The 21677-nt window shown below is 49.0% G+C and overlaps 1 protein-coding gene and 1 long non-coding RNA gene across 2 annotated transcripts in view; one reads left to right on the top strand and one right to left on the bottom strand.

Annotated features, from left to right (window-relative positions):
- Positions 1-7221, top strand: part of LOC131492033 (uncharacterized) — a 65833-nt gene extending 58612 nt beyond the window's left edge. The window contains exon 3 of the long non-coding RNA XR_009251807.1: positions 5015-7221. This is a non-coding gene — a long non-coding RNA (uncharacterized LOC131492033). The remainder of the gene's footprint in view (positions 1-5014) is intronic.
- Positions 1694-19158, bottom strand: GJA5 (gap junction protein alpha 5). Its single transcript, XM_058695456.1, has 2 exons — positions 19026-19158; positions 1694-4835 (listed from the first exon to the last, which is right to left on the bottom strand). The coding sequence occupies exon 2, from the start codon at positions 4801-4803 to the stop codon at positions 3727-3729; it is 1077 nt and encodes a 358-aa protein (XP_058551439.1). The 5' UTR covers positions 4804-4835; positions 19026-19158; the 3' UTR covers positions 1694-3726.
- Positions 19159-21677: the final 2519 nt, after the last annotated feature.

Raw genomic sequence — 21677 nt, 5'->3', positions numbered from 1 at the left:
ATCCTGTTCTATTTACGTATCTATCATTTATACATTCTGCTTACTGTTCAATCCATGGATCGACTACAGGGCCTTCTAGGGTCAACGGAGGATTGGGGAGTGGGAATCCTGTTTTTGGCACACCCTCGAACCTCACTGTTTTCTTCATCTGCACATCATGAAAGCAATCCTTCAAGACACCAGCGGGGTGCCCACTGCCCTTGTTCTCCTGTTTTTCTCTCTGCTGGGAAAATTTGCTACTAGGAAGAAATCTGAAATTCATTCCTACTATGATTCTTCATAAAAGTGTTATTAGCACTTAAGCACTAAGATACTTTAACCACAGTAATGAAACACTGGTAGTAGAAATTCTGACCTTATCTGGCACTGGAGGGAGGGAATTTGGAAAGGAGTCTGCAGGGGCCTACAATCCACAGTGTGTTCACTGAACTACCTTCCTCAGTGATGAACCTTTAAAGGGGAGAGGAAGAGAAAATGAGAGCAGATACATGAGGTTGAAATCTTACTTGCTGTAAAATAAGTCCCTTGGCTTTTGCAGTCTGGGTGTAATATAAACTGTTAAATGTTAATAGCTATGTTTATAAAACCGTGAGAGGCACTGCTTCTTTTCTAGGAGAAAAAATGGATCTCAGAGGCTTTTTCCAGTTGGACTCCGCAGGCCCCTGTGGGCTGAGCACCTTGCTCTTGGACAGATGCCCCCCGAGTCCCAACTCTGCCGTCATAAGATGTGTTCTATGATTTTGCAAGCCTCTTCAAATGAGCTTTCCTACCCTGATGAACAGCACTGACCAGGAATTAAGAGAATTCTTCTGTTTGTGTTTCTCAGCCTTTGTTTCTTCCTCTAGGAAAAAGGACCCCTGGGGGGAGCGGGGGGAGGGGGTTGGTCAAGTGCTAGGTGGTCCCTTGACCCTTTGTTTGGAGCAAGAGCCATTTCTCCTCATCCAAAATGATGTGATCCCAATCAGGGAGGCCAGTGAGAAGCCTCCACTGTCACGGAAATTTCCCGGGCCTCAGTATCTCTATAGGAACACCAAGACCCATTTCAGAGTCATCCTTGAGGACTTCACTTGTTTAAAACCTCAGCCTCTTGAGGCCCAGGCCAAGTGTCCTGTTCCATGTCATTTCGTCCTGTGTTTCACTTCCCAGAGCCTGTGGTTCTTAGAATTGATAATAAATGAATTCCCATTTAATTCTATTCCAATTGTTCCCTCTGTGTTAATTTGAGTTAATTTGACCTCAGTTAATTGGACCACCTCAGTTAATTGGTAGATTGTGAGCTCCGTGGGGAAAGTTCTGGAATCATCTCTTGACATCCCAGGTTTTCAGATGCTATGAATTCAACACAATAATGAAAATAATAAAGACAATAATGACAACAATATCAATGATTATAATTTAGTGACAGATATTATTTCCCAGGCATTCTGTTGAACTCTTTACGGTCTCTCATTTAACAACTCAATAAGGTAGATACTACAAAGCTCAATTTACAGACGAGGAAACCAAGGTTCAAAGATTAAGTAGCTTGCTGGAGCCCAGCTGTCAATCAGAAGCTGGGATTTTCACCCTTGCAGGCTGGACTCCAAAACTGTTTGCATTACTGGCTGATGGGTGGGGTCCGAGTGCTTCCCTCCCCTACCAAGTCCGCCGTCCTTCTTTGTGGTCGCGGCATGAAAGAGACACCAAAGCGACATGCAGGGCCAAATTTTATTAAGACACACTACACATATCATTTCCTGTTTCATTACTGAAAGTCCCATCATCAAGGATAATCTCATAGGATTTCTAATCCAATAACACCCATTTCACAAAACAAACCCATTTTAGAGATGGAAGGAGAGTCTTCCTGGTTTTGTTTTGGACAGTCTTCATGCCAATGCCAGACAATAGATAAAAAGGTGTCTTCTCTAGGGACCTGGAATGAGCAGTCATTCTTCCCTAAATGGCATCCTGGTCAGTCCCCTCCAACTCTCTACCCTCATACTTCTCTCTACCCACCAATAGCCAATAAGCAAAGGGGCCTGGAGATGGGTGAGTGGGGCAGAGGCTGAGCCTACCTCTGAACCTTCACCCTCCTCTGCCTCGAACTCTCACCTACACAGGCCAATGCCACTATAAACAGTGAGGTTCAGTCCCTCTGCCAGGCATCTGGAGGTGAGGGCAGGAAGATACAATTTCCTTTAAGGTTTCCTTTCCTTATTTCAGACTCTCCTCCCCCTCCCCCTCCCCACCCTATTGGCACACGTGTGCACACCCACACACACACACACACACACACACACATATGCATTTTAAGAAGTAATCATCTCCCTGTAAGTCTCAGTATCCAATTCTGAGCATCCTTTACCTTCATCCAAAATGGCAGCCACCCATTATGGATGGACTGAACAGAGAAACCACGCCAGTCCCTGGGAAGGCAGGGCTTTTTCACAGTCTGCAGTCCCCACTGCTTTCTGGCAGTCTCATTAGGAGCACCAGGGAGACATAGGAATTTGTGTGCTCTTAAATGAGGCCCCTGCCAAGAGAGCTGGAGATTCCCTTACTGCTTCCATGCCCCTGCTAAGCCCTCCAGGGAGAGAGAGATCTGGGGGCTCCATAGCTGTCATCACACCTCCTCTTGGCACTCTAAGTTGGCAGTCAGCAAGGGAAATAAATAGGAGGGAAAAATAGTTTTCCAGTATTTTCTCTCTTTTTTTTTTCAATTTTATCTTCACAGCAGAATTATTTTTTCCCAACGGGAATCTGAGAAGCACAATGCCATCTTTGTTTTAATAAGACCTAGGGAAATTCCACTGGCCTTTGTGGCTGGTGATCTGGTCAGGATCTGAGAGAGGACGACAGCTTCTTGGGCATTCTGGTCGATAAGGTCTTTAGGGGAGCACTGAGTGAACAACCAAGGAAGGGAGGGATGGGATGGTTTCTATTATCAGGTTGAGCTGTAAAAGAGCCACAGGATGACAGGTGGTGGCAGGGATTCCAGTGGGGCCTGTGTACACAGTCGCTCCCTAGGGGAGTGTGCACCCCCATGGGCTAGTTAGTTGTCACTCTGGCAGAAGTAAAGTTTGCAGCATCACCAAGTGGGACATTTGCCAGAGGTACATACCAAAGCACTTGTAAAGTTGAGGTTGCTGGTCAAGTTCCAAGGGCCTCTTTTTAAGTAAGACTGGATAGAGGGAGGACAGCCAAGGGCAGCCCAAGGCCACCTCATTGTCACTCCAAGGTTTGACCCACAGAGACAACAGATTCAAGAGCGCATCTAATGTAAGGTCCTTGATTCATGCTCTTTATTGGCTAGGAACGTTGGGCTCTTTCTTGCAGGAAGAAGGGTGATCAGGTCAAGGAAGCCATAGGAACTTGGAGAACCCATCTGGTATGTGGCTGGTATGTAGGGAGCCATCTTATCCTTCTGGCTATCCCTCCCAGGCCAGATTTGCCACAGTTCTCTTTTCTTCCTCTACCCCCTTGACTAAAGAATCTGAAAGTCTTCTAGGTACACTGGGTAGAGGATGGGGAAGGGACAGTAGCCTGGGTGGGAAGCCATGTCTCTGCCTGCACTTGCAGAGCCCTGGTCCTACCTTCTGGAATAAATGAGCAATGGCCTTGAGACCCAGAGCCCAAAAGGAGCAGAGCAGATATGAGAATGAGAGATGGGGTCGGTAGGGACACATCTTCCCTCTCTGAGCCTCTTTTGTTCCCACCTGGTCCTGGTTCCCCCACACTGGAGGGTCACACTGATAGGTCATCTGACCTGGCCTTGCTGCTGGCCTTGCTGAGACGGCGCTTGTCGCTCTGGTAACCATGGGGGATGCGGTGGCCTGGAGAGGCTCCATTGGGTACCTCAGGCTTCTGGGCATAACGGATGTGAATGAAACCCTCCCCAGGAATCTGCTCCTGGCCTTGCACTTGCTCAGTGGCCAGGTTGTCTGTGTTCTGCTGGGAAGCCATCTTGTTACTGAAGGGATTGAAGAATTTCCCCCCAGGGCCATTCTCCAGGCACTGATTGAAGTCAGGGGGTGGTGTGCAGTTCTGGACTATGCCGGCAATCGGACCAGGAAGCTGACACTCAGCCGTGCCCTGCCGAGATTTGGCAAAGCGCTGCCTGATCTTCTTCCAGCCCAGGTGGTAGAGCTCAGCCAGGCTGAGGAAGAGGGACAGTGCGGCCACCGCCAGCATAAAGACGATGAAGACATTCTTCTCCGTGGGCCGGGAGACATAACAGTTGACAGGGTGGGGGCAGGGACTCCTGCGGCAGACATGCAGGGTGTCCAGGAAGATCCCGTAGAGGAGGTACTGGCCCACAATGAAGGCCACCTCCATGGTAGTGCGGATCAGGATGCTGCAGACATAGGTGTTGAGCAGAGTGCCCTGGAGGACAATCCTTCCATTCGCTTCTTCCCAGCAGGACAGCTCTGCCTTCTCAGCCACGGGATACTCGTAAGAGCCAGCACCCTGGACCTCTTTGGCCCTCTCGGCCTCCCGCAGCTTCCGCTTCTCCTGCATGCGCACGGTGTGCATGGCGTGGCCCATGTACACGAGTGACGGCGTGGACACGAAGATGGTCTGCAGCACCCAGTAGCGAATGTGCGAGATGGGGAAGGCTTGGTCGTAGCAGACGTTCTCGCAGCCGGGCTGCTGGGTGTCACACTGGAAGTCCGCCTGCTCATCCCCCCAGGATGACTCGGCCGCCGTGCCCAGCACCAGCATGCGGAATATGAAGAGGACGGTGAGCCAGACCTTACCGATCACCGTGGAGTGCTTGTGTACCTCCTCGAGGAACTCTCCCAGGAAGCTCCAGTCACCCATTCCGGCTCAGTGGGGGACAGCCACCAGGACTTCTGCAAATGGGGCAGAGAAAGAGAGAAAAAGAGAGGGAGGCTTGCAGAGTCTCGAGGGTCCAGTCATGCTCTGGGATGCCACCGGTCCATGCCAATGTGTTCTTTAAAAAAGGACAACTCAGGAGTCAAATTCACCTAAAAAGCTCTCTCTCTCTCTCTCTCTCTTTTTTTTTTTCCAGGCCAGCAAAAAATAAAAGGAAAGAGAAGATTAAAAATGGTTGTGTTAGCAAGATTCAAGTGTGATTCCCACACTTGAATGGATCTGGAAATCGACTGAGGAGTGTGTTACGGTGTGGATTTTGTGCTATTACCTTGAGAGAGTCTACTTCAAGAGGTCTGGGGTGGCCCCTGGGATCAGGATTTGCCCCAAGCAGCCCAGGTTGTTCTGAGGCTGGCTGTCCAAGGGCCACGTCTGGAGAAATGCTGGTGAAGTGGAAAACACACAGGACTGGTCTCTGCCATCACGAGGCTGGCCATCTGCCTCACTGAGTCTGCTTCCTTGTCTGTAAAATGGGGATAGACTATAGCTACGTCAGTGTCCTGAGGGTTAAATGAGTTGAGGTATATGACATGTTGGGAATCATAACTCAAATGTTCCATAGGTTTGAACGGCTCTGGGGTGAAAAAGAATTATTCTGGCTTCAGAAGGCAGAACTGGGCGAAGGGGAAGGAGTAGGTGAGGGGGCAGCAAGTCTGGCTTCTTAGGATGCATTCTCTAGTCTTCGGACACGGCCCAGCTGTCTTGGGAGGTGGCGAACAAAAACGTGTTGGGTCACACCAGCGAAAAGCACTGCAGATGAGTGCTCGGGTTCGTGCCCACCTGCTGTGCCTCAGTGTGGTGCGGCCACTGCAACCATACAGCTCGGCCTATCCTCCCGCGTTCAGAAGGCACCCATGCCCAGACCTGCTCCTCCTCAAATCCAGAATAAATGCCCCAAACAAAACCTTCTCTCGTCAGGCCCTTGCCTGCTTCCTCGGCCTCATTTCCTGTCTGTCCCCATGAGTGCCTTTGGTTCCATATCCTAGAAGATTCCCAGATGCCCTCTTCCCAGCCACATGCCCCCTCACCCCTAGCTGAATCCTATTAACCCTTTAGAACTTTAACCTAGTCAGGGGTCCCTCCAAGCTCCCTGATCCTTCAAGCTGAGCCTCTTAGGCTCCTGTGGTGGCCCTGAGGACACTCAGTTCCCTCCTAGCACTTGCCATCTTGTTTTGTGGTCCTTTGCCTATCTGCGTTCTTCCAGTAGGGGCTCCTTGAGAACAGAGATTGCCTTTTCCTCTGTATCATCATCACCTGGCCCAGAGCCTAGCCTGGAGTGGGTGCTTAGTAAATCTTAGTTGAGTGAATGAAGGAGGGGTGGCAAGCTCTGGTATTCCCTACCCAAGAGCAAACCAATTCCCTATTCCTTGCCCGCATCCCTGTAGCAGGGTAAAAAGGCCAGATTTCACTTCTCAGTCTCCACTGCAGTGAGATCTGGTCACCCAGGTATGGGGAGAGTCTAATGTAGAGGGAGTGCTCTAGAAACTGTTTTTCCATTCCCCAGTAAATGGAGGGAACCTTGCTGGAGGTCTCGCCCACCCCCACTACCTCCTGTGTGGACAGGCCTGTGTGAGTCAAGATATCTGAAGCTGTCCAAAGATTCTCAGAAATGCCAACCAATATCCTGAGGCCTCTGAATCAACCCTTGAATCTCCTACCTCCAGAATTCTTACTTGATGAGTAATAAATGTCCTTATGGCTGAAGCCTCTAAACAATCCTAATCAACAGAGTGATAAAATATTATAATGAATAAAAAAAGGAGGGAACCGAACATAAATATTCCCTTCTTGGAAGGACAGAACCTCAGAATCTACTGGCATCTTAGAGATTGCCAAGTTCAAACCTTGACCTTCACATCTTTACTGCCGATGTGCCCCTGGTTCCTATCTGAACATTCTTTATGCATACGAGGGAGGACAGGGTGGGGTGCCATATTTCATGATGCAGTCTCCCTGGACTCCTGAGTTGGGATCTCCTTGACAGAGACCAGCCTCCTGGCCCTGTCTTCTGCCAGGCCTCTGCTGCCCACCCCTGAGAGTCCGCACATGAGTGTAAAGGGCTTTATCTCTGTTCCCCTCCATATCAAAGACCCATCCAGGTCTTGAGGCCTTTCCTCTGGCTTGCGATCAGACATCTGCCCTTTCCTTTAGGTGGTGAAGGGTCCCCCCCTCCCTTAGCCTCCAAATGTGGAAAATTGTGGAGCGTTTGCTCAAAAGGAAAATGGCTGATTAGATAAGAGTTTGAATGATCTGTCATCTCTTCTAGGCACGTGCCTAGTGTTCAGCACCTTCAGGGTCATCCACACACGTGCAGGGACCAGGATGTGCTGAGTGTCTGAGAGAGGGGAGGGAGAGAAAGTGGGGCGGGTGGGGGAGACATGGGAAAGGAGAGAAGGGGAGAGGAGGAGCAAAAAGAGGGAAAGGACCAGAGGGAGTTGGGAATGGAAAAGGAAAGACCACGTAGTGGTTACGAGAAGGCAGTTTGGGGGTTAGCTAAGTGGAGTTCAAATCCCTAAATACCACTGAGCTTGGAGAAGCTACTGGATCTGTATCTCAATTGCCCATCTGCAAAATGAGGATACTGTTATTTATCTCATAGAGAGTTATGAGGTGATGTATAAAAAGCACTTAGCACAGTCCTTCCCATATAAAAACTAAAGAATAAAAGGCAGACTTTACTAGCAAGGGAAATGGTAAGAAAGAACAAGAATGGAGAAGGAGGGGGAAGGAGAAGAAAGAAGAGATTTGCATTACAAAGAACAGATGGAAGAGCAGAAGGGGAGAAAGTGAAAGGGAAACAGAAATGGAAATAAAAAAGACACAAAAGGAAAAATAGAAACAAATGTCATATCCTTCCAAAATTTGGGGCAAGTTTTCCAAACTGCCCTCAGTCCCTGAAGACTTTCCCCTTGATCTTTTGTGTCGCTCATTCCTTGCATGTCCCCCAGGAGATCTAAAAATAGTCCCGGGCAAAGAATGTGACGCTTTGGTCTGGTCTGCCAAGAGGCTTGACTGCTGCCCCCCTCACTTGCGGTGCAAGGGATCCCACCTGGAAGAAAGAAAGCGCGGTGGAATAGGAGAAAGACGGTTACATCAGGTAGGCTCCCTCAGGGGGAGGGAACAAGAGAAACTAGCTGACGAGGTGGGGGGGTGACGCAGACTCCATGTGCCCTGGAGCCCGCAAACAGGTGACGGGACTGCGCATCTGCGACTTCCTGGATGACTTAGGCGAGGTCAGAGAAACTTAAAACTGCTACCATGTACCAGTTGCTCAGTTTATAATATGAGAGTCAGTTTCCCAGCTACACTGGGTCCCTTTGGGGGGGACTCAGCCAAAGAAATATGTAGATTAGATATTCATTGAGTTTACTGGGTGTACAGCATACAAAATGTTTTGTAGATTATTATCCGTTTCTTGGCAGGAAGTGTGTCAGAAGGGGCAAAGGAAGCTGCCCATGCCATGAATAAATTCTATCAAATACAATGGCAATAATACACCTCACTGCTTTAGCTGTGATCTTCACTGGCTTCCTACTGCTTATGAAGTTCAGACCCTTTAACTTCAACTTGAGATCCTCCACAGCACAGCTACATCCTTTTTTCCCATTCCGCTCACATACCCAATACTTAGGCTACACAACTCCCCACTCACAAATGGGGAGTATACATGGCCCACACCTTCTCACCTCTCTTTGTCTTAGCTCCTTTCCTCTCTACCTACGAAGTCCTTCCCTTTCATTCATCCATTTAAATTTTTTTTTAACGTTTATTTATTTTTGAGACAGAGAGACAGAGCATGAACGGGGGAGGGGCAGAGAGAGAGGGAGACACAGAATCTGAAGCAGGCTCCAGGCTCTGAGCCGGCAGCCCAGAGCCCGACGCGGGGCTCGAACTCACGGACCGCGAGATAGTGACCTGAGCTGAAGTCGGAGGCTTCACCGACTGAGCCCCCCAGGCGCCCTCATTGATCCATTTAATAGGAGTGGTTACCAGGTATCATACAAGACCCTTAAGACACAGCAGTTAAAAAGACAAATAAGGAGTCCCTGCTTTTACTGAACTTAACTGCCTTCATATACCTTAATGAAGGGGAGAGACCAAACACATAATTGCAATAAAGCATGATGTGTGTTAACATGAAGAAAGTTTAGTGTGCTCTGGGAACACCTCGGGGGAGTTGGCTCTGGCTTAGGGAGTTGGGGAGGGCCTCGTTAGGTCAGGACCTTCTGAGGAACCCTGGATAATTGAACTCTACAGCCTTTTGCAACTGATACAACCGAAATCCCCAAGGCAAAAGAGATGGTCCCTGGAAGCCAGATGAGAACATCCCAACTCTGTAGTTTCTTCGCTCCAAAACCTTCAACATCCTCTCTATGCGTGTCATATCCTGGGACAAAGCAAACATTTGGAAGAGTCACCAGGGAACTTGCTTGGTAACAGTGACATGGTGCTTAGATAAGAGGGAAAGGGCCAAAGGAAAGCTTTTGTGTACAGTGAGCAGGAATCATTTTATTCCCCTACTTTGTGTATTACGTGGCTACACACAAAATTCAGGTACCTACATTCCCAGTCCAGTGTTAGCATTGTTGCCTTCCTACACAGCCAGTGTTTTCAAAGAAAACCAAATTAGAGCAACCTGGGTTAACATAAGCTCACAGCCAGGACCTTTTCCTATGACCCCACAGATCTAGGTAGAAATGGAGAAGTCTTTCCTCAAATTGATCCCAGCCCTCTTTGATGTCTCCTGAACTCTAAAGACTCTAAATTACTGTTCAGCCTATAGGGTACATTCTTACTTATATGCTGCTTTACACTGATTTTCCAAAATTTTCTATCAGCCACCCCACAAGTACTTTTTTGAGTCCCCGCTATGTGCCTACCACTGTTCTGGGTACTGAAAATTATATCTAAGAGAGGGCACTTACTGGGCCCTCAGGGATGTCTGTTGATCCAATAACATCAAGCAAGAGTCCTGCCCTCAAGGATTTAACAGCTTTTCCCTTCAAATGAGTAACAGATTTCTCCAAGTCAAAAGCCCTGTCTTCTACTTTGTATTCTTATTGCATTAGGTTCCCACGTTAGGTAAATAATAAATGCTTTCTTATTTGTTTATTTTTGGTGTTTTGTTTTGTTTTGTTGTTTTCTGAGAAAGGGAGGAGCAGAGAGAGGGAGACAGAGGATCCAAAGCTGGCTCCGCACTGACAGCAGAGAGCCCAATGTGGGTCTTGAACCCACAAACCACGAGACCATGACCTGAGCTGAAATCAGACACTTAATCAACGGAGCCACTCAGGTGCCCCCATAATAAATGCTTTCTTAATGATTGAAAAAAAAAATGCTTCATCTAGCAGTAAGATTACAGAGTGATCAAAAGGAGGCTCAAATCTTCCTTAAGTCCAGCAAGAAAAAATAAAACCCTACACAGCTCAAAACATGCTTCTCCTACCTTCTCTTGTTGACTCCAAGAGTGCGGGACCACGTTTGTTTTTTGTTCACAATTGAATACCTTCAGAACATATAGACCCTCAATTTTTATTGCTGAACAGAGGAATCCTCAGAGCCACTTTGTGGGGTGATGACTGTCGCCTCTGTTGTGCAGAGGAGACATCTACAGAAGGTAAAAGACCTGCTTGAAGAGATGAGGACAAATGGAGACAGAACCTAGACCACTGAGTTTCTGGTCCAGTCTGGTGCACACCAGAATGCTTCCCTCCATCTTCCTTCCAAGGGTAGAGCCCATCGATTCTTATGTCTCCCCCTTCAGTACTTCAAAAGCTTCTTCTCACCCTGGGGCAGTGAGTTGAGACTGGACTACCATTTAGTGATAAGGCCTGGGGGCCAGCTTTTGGGCAAACAAGAAAATGTGTATGATGCTCCCTTGATGTGACCAGCACTGGGTGGGGTGCTGAGGGGATTATGGGAAAGTATAATTCAGTTCACCCTCACAATTAGGGCCCCAAAGATCAGTTAGACTCAATGTTGAAGGAACTCACTGTCTGGTGACGGATACAGACACAACCAAACGTGCAAATACACCAGGCTTCCCAGAAGAGGCAACCCTTGAGTAGGAGTTAAGTGGAGGTGACATTTGTGGAGGTGAGGAGGTGGGAGGCCTCCCAGACAAAGGCAACCACAGGAACAAATCTACCAAGTGAAAAGCAGCATGGTTTTAGAGGACAATGAGCAGAGCAGGGGAGGTAGAGTCTAAAGAATAGGTGGGGGCAGGTTATGGAGGGCTTTGGAGGCCATGCCTAGGAGTTTAGAGTAGTTCTCAACCCCTATGATAGACCATGTTTTTCATACATGACTTGCTCCTGTGGGTAGACCCTAATGGGACACAGCCCTCAGATGAGGTGAGGACATAAGGCACGGCACAGTCAATAATCACCCTGATGTCCTTTAGTAGTGGCTGTAGCATAAACTAGGTAGGCTCCAGGTTACAGGTGCCACCCAGCACCCTGCTGAAACAGCACCCTGTCTCTCCTGCTCAAGAAGGCATATTGCAAGAGAGCAAGAAGCTACCATGGGGACCCCTTGAAAATTCTCTTCCTTCTATTGATTCTAATCCTGTCGTGTGGAGCCACACATAACAGTTGCCTTCTCATTTCTGTGCCCCCACCCCAACCCCAAGTCAGAAGCTGGGCCTCAGACTGAACTGTAAAGTCACTGGGGTTTCAAACACGTAATGAGAATGATGTGCTCTATTGGCTGTGTGTTATCTCTCCAACTCAGCCCTGAGATCCTTGAAGAAAAGGCCCATATCTGTTCATCATTGTATCCTCCCGCTAAAATCCCCCTACCCACTCTTTCCTCTTAGTGCTTGACATTGTGCCTTGCACCTGATAGGTTAATTCGTGTACTTTTAAAAATCAACCACAGTGAATGCATTACAGCATTCAGCTCACTTGAAACATCTGATGCCAGTAGAGGGACTCCCTGGGAGGGTGACCTTGGGGCACCTGCACAATGGCTGTGGTGACCAGAACACCAAGGAGACAGCAGCCCCTGAGCCTTCCTTCTGTCTGTCGGTGACAGAGCCCTCTGCTTAGCTGAGAGCAGGACTGGATGTACCTGCTCACCATGGACTGTTGCTTCTCCATTTCCTCCCCACAGATCACTGGGGAAGCTCACCCAAGTTTGTCAAAATTAGATTATAAGACCACTCTGCAGAGCCTGAGTCTAATTCTGGACAACGACACATGTTCGGGGCATTATCTGACAGATCTCTTGTTCTCAATAAAGGTTGTTATTCATGGTAATAATAACAGCACTCTGGCCCATGCTATAATTCCGCTCACCAAACAGTGGAATGTGGCACAGAGCAGGGCTGACTTGTTTCCCAACGAAGAGAATTCTGTTGTAAAAGGACCCACGGGGCCTCACTTAAAGGGTCCTTGGACATAATACCACATCAGTGCAGCTCAGTTCAGAAAATGTTTATGGGACTCCTGTGCTGTGCCGACATCAAGGGTGGCTTTATAAAGTAAAGCACCAAGCATGACCATCATCTCAAAACCCTTTTGTCCCTTATTCATTAGTGCACGTCTTTGTGATTTCCCCTTCCTCCCCCTCCACAGTTTCTCACTAAAATGCAGAGATACAGGGAGGATTGCATAAGAAAGTGGTCTTGATCTTCAGCCAGATCAGCAATCTTTATTACCCTTGGAGATGCTCAGCTCCATTTTCTAGTTTACCTCAAGTGACACAACAATCAAACTTTCAGTCTAGGCGATGATGATTATAATAACATAAAGCTACTGAGACCTTTCTATGTGCCAGACATTTTGCAAGTTTCTTGACATGTGTTTTCTCATTTGATTGTCCCAACAACTTGGGCAAGTGGGGATTATCCCCCTCCCTTTTATCCGGGCTGGGGGAGGTTGGCTGAGCAAGGTCACTCGAGGAAGACTGGCCAGTAAGCAGAGGAGTTGACACCAAAACCAGCTCTGGCCTTGTCTGACAGCAATACCCCTGCCTGTCTTCACAACTGTGCTGGATTCTATCTAATCACCTAGAGTTCCTTTCTCCAAAAATCCTTACCAGTCAGAGGCTGGCCACTTTTACATAAGGTGAGCGCTGCAGGGATGTTTTCAAAGTGACCATTAGAATTGGGAGTTGAGGGGCACCTGGGTGGCTCAGTCGGTTAAGCGGCTGACTTCAGCTCAGGTCATGATCTCACGGTCCGTGAGCTCGAGCCCCGCATTGGGCTCTGTGCTGACAGCTCAGAGCCTGGAGCCTGTTTCAGATTCTGTGTCTCCCTCTCTCTGACCCTCCCCTGTTCATGCTCTGTCTCTCCCTCTCTCTCAAAAATAAATAAAAAAAGAACGTTTAAAAAAAAATAGAATCGAGAGTTGAGTTCTAAGTGCTTGGGGGTAATTCTCACATTTAGAATTTCCACTGTTTTCCTGACTTAGGTTTGGGGCAGCCTCTTCAGCCTCCGGGGAAATAACCATGTGGGTAATACAGCTACAGCTATTGAGCTGGGCAGTGTGGGCAACCTTCTCAGAAGTCTGGGGCAGGGGGCTTACACCCCTGAAGCTTGATCACTAAAGAGGGGGGAGGGAGACAGAGATGAGAGAGAAGAAGGAGACAGATGGAGGAGATGAAGTGTCACTTTAATTTCCCTTCGACTCCCGCCAATGGCAGATAATTAACCGCTCTCTCCATTTCATTATTTTCATTCTAACAAGGACAGAGTGGGTCGCTCAGAAACACTCTACTGGCAGACAGTTGTTTCAAAGCCACGGGGGTGGAAGGGAGCAGGCAAAGTGGGGAAGGAGAATTATTCCGGGATAAGTAATTTTCTTCTTAAACTGTTAGAAGAAGAAATATTTGTAAGAGGTGGATGGGAGGTAGTGGCAAATGGAGACATTCAATTACAATGAAATATTGGAGGTCCTTATTAATTACCCCCAAAAGGTTGATTAAAACCTATGCAGGTATTAATGAAAATTGAATTTATGGGATGCTTACATTTCTTTATTATTTCCACCATCTTGTCATAGATTCATATAGTACAGTAGAGCTGAAAGGAATCTAGACATCAATCAAAACCAATCCCTTATTTTTATACCAGCTGAAGACCAGGTTCCAGGAAAGTTCAGAATAGCGATAACAGGTACCACTCAGTTGAGAGTTTTTCACGTGTGAAGCATTTTACAACTATACCTTTAGCCCTTCTGTTAACTCTGGTAGGAAAGTAGCTATGATCCCAATTTACAGCTGAGAAAACTGAGGCTCAGAGGTCAAGTGACTTGTACAAAGTCACACCAGTAGCAAATGCTGCCTAAGGGACTTGGCAGCTGGTCTGCCTGACTCAAAGCCTACCGTCGCTCTGTGTCTCTCAAAGGGAAAGCAAAGCAAAGAGGCCCCAGCACTGACAGCTGGTGACAAACCTATGACCAGAACTCTATCTAGTCTCTTAACTCCCTGAGCAGGGCTCTTCCCACTTTCCCAGAAGAGGCTCAGGGTTTTTGCTGTTAGCCTCTGGCTTATTGGCTGGCCAGCCCTTGCATATGCTGTTCCTAGAATGAACGATTCCATCGAAGCCCTCGGCCCCCAGTTCTCAGGATTCCCAGACTCTTCAGCATCTGCCACCATTTGGCCAGAATTCACATATAGAAAGTTATTTCCTTTTTTAGCCACTAAGTGCTCTTGGCTGCAGCAGTGTCTACTGCCGGGTTTTCGGCCGGCCAAACAACAGGCTTTGGTGCTCCATTGATGTCAAATCGTGACAAGAACAGCGGAAACAAAAATAGGTAGGGGGCCTCACGTTTCCTGCGAAATGGTGGGATTCGAACCCTGCCTCCACGCTCCAGTTGTGAGCCCTTAGGCAAGCCACTCAGCCTCCCGGTTTCCTCCTCACCTGAAAAAAGGGACTGTTTCCTTGTGGGGGTTAAACAATACGTGGATGTGTGGAGGCCCCTAGAACAGTATCTGGCACATAGTAGGCCCTCGGGAAGGTGAGGCCCTTGTCTTCGTTTCTGACATGTCCAGTAAGAACTCCTCTCTGGCATGACCCAACTAGTCAACATGACACAGACTTTGGCAGTGCAGCCGGCCGGTTACAGTGATTCACAGGGACCCTCATTGTAGCACCGGGTGGGGAAGGTGACCGTCAGAGGCGAGGAAAACATGGGCGATGGGAAGGATATTCATTTCACTGTAAGTTAACTATTTCACTGGGTGTGCAGACCCTGGGGGACAAGCGTGGAGAAGAAGGGAGGTACAGGGCCCCACTCAGATCAGGCCTCTCTCGTTCTTGAAATAGGTCCGGCCTGCCTCCAGACTTTTCTCTTAAGTCAAGCCTTTGGGTCTAGGGATGGACTCCATTGGAGGTCACATTACAAAACGTGTGCTTCATGTAATTCCTGCCTTCTGAGAAACTGCAGCACTTTTGGATCTGCTCACCAACCAAGCCAAAGGCACATCCACAGGGTAGGTTTGAAGCTGGCTCAGTTCTACTTGGAAGGGAAATAAATAGGTGATAGTCTATTCTGCGACCTGAGGGAAGGGCCATCCCGACCCCTCACCAAATCTGCCCTCTTCTGAGGTTCTGAACGATGAAGATGCCAGGTTGGATTAAGGCCCTGGAAGTTATCTCTGAACAAGAGCCTTGAAAGAGGGCCTCTTTTCAATCCCAGCTGTTTCTCTGTGACTCTAGATGAGACGTGTCCCCTCCCTGAGCCTTAGTTCGCTCGTGTAGAGAAGAAAGCAGTTGAGCTGGATGGTTGCTGAGGCCCTTCTAGCTCTAGGTGAGAACATCCGGGGAGTCTGTGACTTGACCAACTGTGATAGTGTGGCAAGTTAGTGGCAGAGCCAGAGGCAAAGCTAGATTTTCTGACCCCCAGCTTAGAGGTCAGCAAAAGTAGTCCCAGAAAAAAAGTCTGTGGTCATAAAAACCAAGCAGTTCTTCCTCAGAATTATTTGTCAATATGAGCCTTCCCTGTAGAAAGGCTTTTACATAAAATGAGAGGTAGTTCAAAGAAACGGGCTGAGGACCAGGTGATCCGGATTCTACCCTATGGTTCTATTGTTCATTGAGCACTTAATATATAACAGCCATTTTAAATACAGGTTTCCCCCACTATCCAAAAAGGTAGAGGGCTCCTGTGAAACCATCTGTAGGCCAAAATGATGTAAAGCGAAGAAGCAATGACCTTGCCATAAGTATAAATCCTCTTTTGGGGAGTGCCTGGGTGGCTCAGTCAGTTAAGCAGCCAACTTTTGATTTTGGCTCGGGTCATGATCTGAACAGTTCGTGGGTTTGAGCTCCGCATCCGGCTCTATGCTGACAGTGCTGAGCCTGCTTGGGATGCTCTCTCTCTCTCTCTCTCTCTCTTTCTCTCTCCCCTTCCCCACTTGCTCTCTCTCTCTCCCTCAAAATAAATAAATAAACTTTAAAAAAATAAACAAATAAACCTAAAAAAATAAATAAATAAACTTAAAGAAAATAAATCCTCTTTCGGATTTCCATCAGTGAAACAGACACTATAATGTAGGTCTCTTGTAAAAGTTGAAGTGGCCTAAAGCAAACTTCCTGGTAGTGGGGGAAATCTGTACATTATTTTATTTAATCTTCATAAAACCTTACAAGGAAGGCATTTATTAACCTCTTCGGCAGATGAAGAAACCGGGGCTCAGAGACATTAAATAATTTTCCCTAGGTCACACAGCTGAAATTCCAGCCCAAATGTGACTCTGAGTTAGATAAATTCTACCTTCTCTCTGCACTGTTTCAATACCTCTGATTCTGAGACCTCCTGACTCCCTTTCCTTATGAACGTGAGTGGATTGTTGAAAGCTGATTTTTTTTTTTTTGATTTGCTAATATCCAGAAACAAGTGAATCACAAAGTGGACTCAAGCTGTCATTCTCCAAGAACAGCAGCTTCCGACTCGAGACAAGGAGTCAGTTTCTTTTCTAGGAGCCCTGAAGCTTTCCTGGAAAAATGGGCATCTCTTCCCTTCGGTCAGCTTAATCCTTGAGCCCACGTTGGGGCCAGCTGGCACAGAGAACTGCTAGAATCCCAGGTGGGGGAGGTCTTCCCTGACACAGGGAGCTAAGCCCGGGCCTTGGGTCTCCCTGGCCCTGAGGACTACGGGTCTCCTGCCGGATCCAGGCAGACAGCCTCCCTGTCCTGCTTCCATCGGTGCGGTGGGATCAGCCAGGCTCCAAGAGGCCAAGCTGCATGGTGGTAGCCCCCGCCGGCGGCCAGAGCCCAGAACCCTGCACTGCACACCACCCTGCCCCCGGCGGCCCGCAGAGATGAGGAGGTGCAGGTGGGCAGGTGGGCGTCACTGCCAGAAAACAGGACTGTAGAGATGCTTAAATGGAAGAAGCAGGGAGGCCTGGAGAGAAATGGAAGCTCAGAAAACAGCTGAGGACAGAGTCCGAAGGGGCCGAGGTTGGCATGAGCAGCCTCGGATGTTCTCCCAAGCAAACTGGCCTGACTCACTGCGTCAGCCCTCAGAGGTCACCCTCCTTTCCTAGGCTTCGTTTTCCCCATCAGTCAAAGAAGGTGAGGGGACATCTGAGAGACCTCTTCCAGTCCTCATGGCCTAGGACTTTTGGCCAATGGCAGGACAGGGGACAAGAGTGAGGCAGCTAACAGACAAGAACCAGTCTCAGGAGCTTGGCGAGAACGTCCATGGGGTTCAAAGGCAAAGCAGGACAGTATGATTGTGCTCCTGCCATGTCTCTATGAACTTCATGGCTCTGGGTGAGAGTGTGGCCAGAGGGCACCGGTGTGGAAGCCGGGGACACGCCTCCTGGTGTTCTGTGCTCTGCAAGCCGAGCCATGTCAGAGGACTGCTCCTTGGAGGAACAGCCAGGGGAGTAGGCTCTAAACAGCGCTGCCGGCCTGGGGAACCTGCCGGAAGGTGGAAAGTTCAGAGCTGTCCCTAGAGAGCAGTGAATCAGGCTCTTGGGCTGGGCTGGGACTCTGGAGGCATTGGGTGGAAAAGATGAGGGCCCGCTGATAATGAAAGTCAGGCTGGGCTGCCTATAAACACCAGCTCGTGTCCCCGGTGGTGAGCCCACATGAGCTAGAACACGGAGGGGCTGCACCTCCACACGCCGGCTGCTGTCTCCTCTCCAGTTTTGCTGGATTTCTCCTGGGTCTCCTGACTCCCTGTCCAGTGCTCCTCACTCTGTCCTGCCTTTTCTCCGGCCAGTCAGACCCCATGTGCCAGAGCCTTGTGAGACGCCGAGGAATAAAAACCAGGAATCCCTCCATTATGATGGGACACTGGAAAGGGGCGGTCAAGTTAAAACTGAGCAAGGGCACAGGAAAGATGTAAAACCCTCATGTGAAGCTTTCCTTTTTCAAGATTCCCAGGTGCATTTGAGCCGAAGGAATCATAATCTTGTACAATGTTCCTGCTGAATGGGACTGGAGGGATCATTCTACTTCAGACCCTTCATTTTCTAAATGAGGAAACTGAGGCCCAGAAGGGGGAAGTGTCTGGCCCAAAGACACACAGCCACTCAGGGCACCAGAACCCGGGCATCTCAACCCCCAAGTCAGGGTTCTTTTGTCACATGCTCAGAAGAGAGGCCAAGGGGCCCCGCACCCAGGAGGAAAGGGGACCTTCGGTGGGCACCTCCTCCCACTTCCACCCTGGGGGGCTCACCAGCCTCTCTCCTCCGAGAGCGACAGCAAGTGGCAGGCCAGCAGGGACACGATACTCTGCAGGAAACTAAGCAGGGAATATTTTTAAACCACCCAACATGCCTTAGGGGGGTGGAAATCAAAACACTCCCCTAGATGCTGCTGCGGAAAGCATTTCAAAAAAGATTCCAAGCCTAGAGGAAGCATCGTAAAACAGTGATGGTTTTGGTTTTTAAAGGGCCAATTCCGTCTTAACCAAAGTTCTTGGAGATGGACTGCCGCGCAGCTTGAAAGATGCCCCTGGAGCCACAAGTCCAGACCCAAGGCAAGGGCCCTCCCCTCCCACTTCTAGCACTCCTTATAAATCAAGTGTCATTTATCTGCTGCTTCACAACCTCAGGGGCTCAGGGACTAGCCAGGAGTAGGGGGCAAGGACAGGGACAGAGACAGGACAGAGAAGGAGCTTTGTTGCTCTCCAGCCTGGAACTCAAGGCTCTCCCGTCAAGGGTCGTCTCATCTCTGGAAAGTCCGTCCTTACCTTCTCCTCGTCCTCCTTTCTGGAATGTCCGCGGGCTTCCCGCCCCTGCTCCTGGCCGCCTCCTCCACCGCCCACCGTTCAGGCTCTCAGCTTGCCAGTTGCGCTCCCACCCCGCTTTTGACTCCCTGTCTGTCGCCCTCCCTCCTCCCACTTCTTCCTACTCTTTCGGTCCCCACCCCCTTCCCCCGGGTCCCTCCCTCCAGGCTCATAATCTGTGCTCACTTCAAAAGTTTTCTTCCCTCTACCTCCCTGCAGCCTGTCCTCACCACCCTCTCCCGAGGAGACTGACAGAGCCCTCCTCCTCCCCCGCTGACCTCCGCTGTCGCTATCACCACAGTCCTGGCACCCCCCCCTCCCCACTCCCTCTGGCGAGTGACAAGCCGCCTCCCTAGCGTCCACAGAGCCTCCTTGAGCTCCTCCTGGGCATCAGGGGAAGACTGGCACATGGCCCAAGAGATCCCTCTTTTCCATCCTTTTCCCACCACCAGAGAAAAAGAGTGCTGCTTCACGGAACAGGTATTTTGGGGACCTCCATTCTGTCCTCCTCAGGGAGCTAATCAGCTAGCATAGGAAACATGGTCTCACAACTCACAGCCACCAGCACCCAGAATAGACACCAAGGGTAACCGAAAAGCTCCAAAGGGCAGGGAGAGGGCACCCCCACTAACCAGGATCATCCTCCTCGCTCCCTCTTCTCTAAAGAGACAAGAGCACCTTCCATGTGCCCAATGCTGGGCTAGAGTATGTATATATATATATTCCATTTTTATTTCACTAATCATTCCAGTTTCCAGTTCTACAAGGTAGACATTCCTACACTTGAGGAAACCCAATCGTGGTGACCCAGTGGGTTAGTTAGTGCTAGAGTGGGGGTCAGAAGTTTTAGCCAATGCCCAAATTCACCTCTGTGCTCCTCCCACAAAAGCATACAGGTCTCCCAGTTGGACTCCAGTGGATGGAAGCTTATCTCTTGTTAGATCATGCTTCACAGGGGAGAAAATTCAGAAACTGAGAGTTTTCTCTCCCCTTAATCTCCCCTCATTCCCAACTCCTCAATTCCTCAACTTAATTTAAGCACGGGGCCATGGGCCCAGTCGTAGTGCGATAAACATCAATGACAGAGGTTGCTGTGAGTGGACTGAACCCAGACAAAGCAATGACCAAGAGCCCACAGGTTGTGACAGCGAGAGGAAAACCCAGAGATTATCTGGAACAGCCAGGGAAACTGAGGCTCAAAGAGCAGAGACCACGTGTCAGTGTCACACACAGGAAAGTAGGTGGCAGAGGCAGGACCAGAACCCAGATCCGTTCCTTGGCTCCCTCTTATTGCCGTCACACCTAGCACTGCTCATGCACATGCCAACATTTTGCAAAAATTGTTTGCTTCTTTAGTGGGTGATGTTTTTCATGGGTGAATAAGCTTAGGACCAGCAAGAGGGGGAAGAACATGGGGCCAAATTTCCTAGGGAGGCAGCAGCCCTATTGGAACTAAGTTCTGGATTCTGGATTCCTTAGAGTTCCACTCTTTTTTTCCTATGTAGCAGATTCCAAGGCCAGCCCGTCCGGGTTTGAACCATGGCTCTCCTGCTCACTAGCTATGTAACACCGAGCGAGTTAACTTAACCTCTGTGCATCTCGGTTTTATAAATTGGAGATCATAATAATTACCCCCTCAGGTTGTTGTGAGGACTAATGAGTATGCGTAAAGCACTTAGGACAGTATCTAGAGCATTTAAGTGCTGTGGATGCGACTGCACAATCAATACAATACAATACCAGTCTCCTCCTGCCTGTACAGCCATTTACCATGGCTGGGCCACACTCCTAGGATAGAATTCAGCATGTGAAACCATAGAGAGCCCTAGAGATACCAGTTTCTTCTCCACAACAGAGATTATCCGTCTACTATGGCTTTGTCCTCATAGCCCAGCCAGTCTGGGGGCTCCTGGAAACCCCTTATTATATCTATCCAGGAAATGGGCCAGTCAAAGAACACATAAGTCTCCGTTGAAGGATAATCTGAGAGTGGGGAAGATTTAATGAAGTACTAATTCCCAGATCACTGGCTTCCAAAGGAGAGTCTAACTGGGATTAGGGCTACAGATGAAGGAGAGCGCCATTTTCCTCTGAATGCCCAGAAGGAAAGAACTACCAAGAGGTAGGCACACCCATGATCTGGGGCAGAACACAGGGCGCAGAAGGTAAATGCTCCCACCGTGCTTGGCAGGTAGAGAAATAGGGCAGTGAAGAAGCTGGATGGGCCACTAGAGGTGACCCAGGAAGTCCAAGTCGGTGTTGGGAGAAGACTGAGGTCCCCAACTAGGATCATCCCAAAGCAGGGAAGTGGGGCAGCTCTCCAGCCAGGTACTGCACTCACAGTGCTATCTAGGACAGAGTGCATTTTGATGGTCCAAAGCTAGAAGTCTGGTTTATTTCTTACCTGGGTCTCTTCCAGGCTCACGTAAGGACTCTGCCAAAGTTAAGGAAAATATCATTCAGGCTGTGGATTCTGGGTGATCATCTAATGGAGCTAAATCTAGCTGTCACCACATATCCAAAAAGGATGCCACGAGCAGATACTCAATGCCCCAGAAAAGGAGGTGTCAGGCCAGGGGCCGGGGTGGGGACTGAGGGTCTGTCTGCTGTGTCGTC

Source organism: Neofelis nebulosa, chromosome 2 (assembly GCF_028018385.1).
Source record: "Neofelis nebulosa isolate mNeoNeb1 chromosome 2, mNeoNeb1.pri, whole genome shotgun sequence".
NCBI lineage: Eukaryota > Metazoa > Chordata > Mammalia > Carnivora > Felidae > Neofelis > Neofelis nebulosa.
This window is presented reverse-complemented; position numbering and strand designations above follow the sequence as displayed.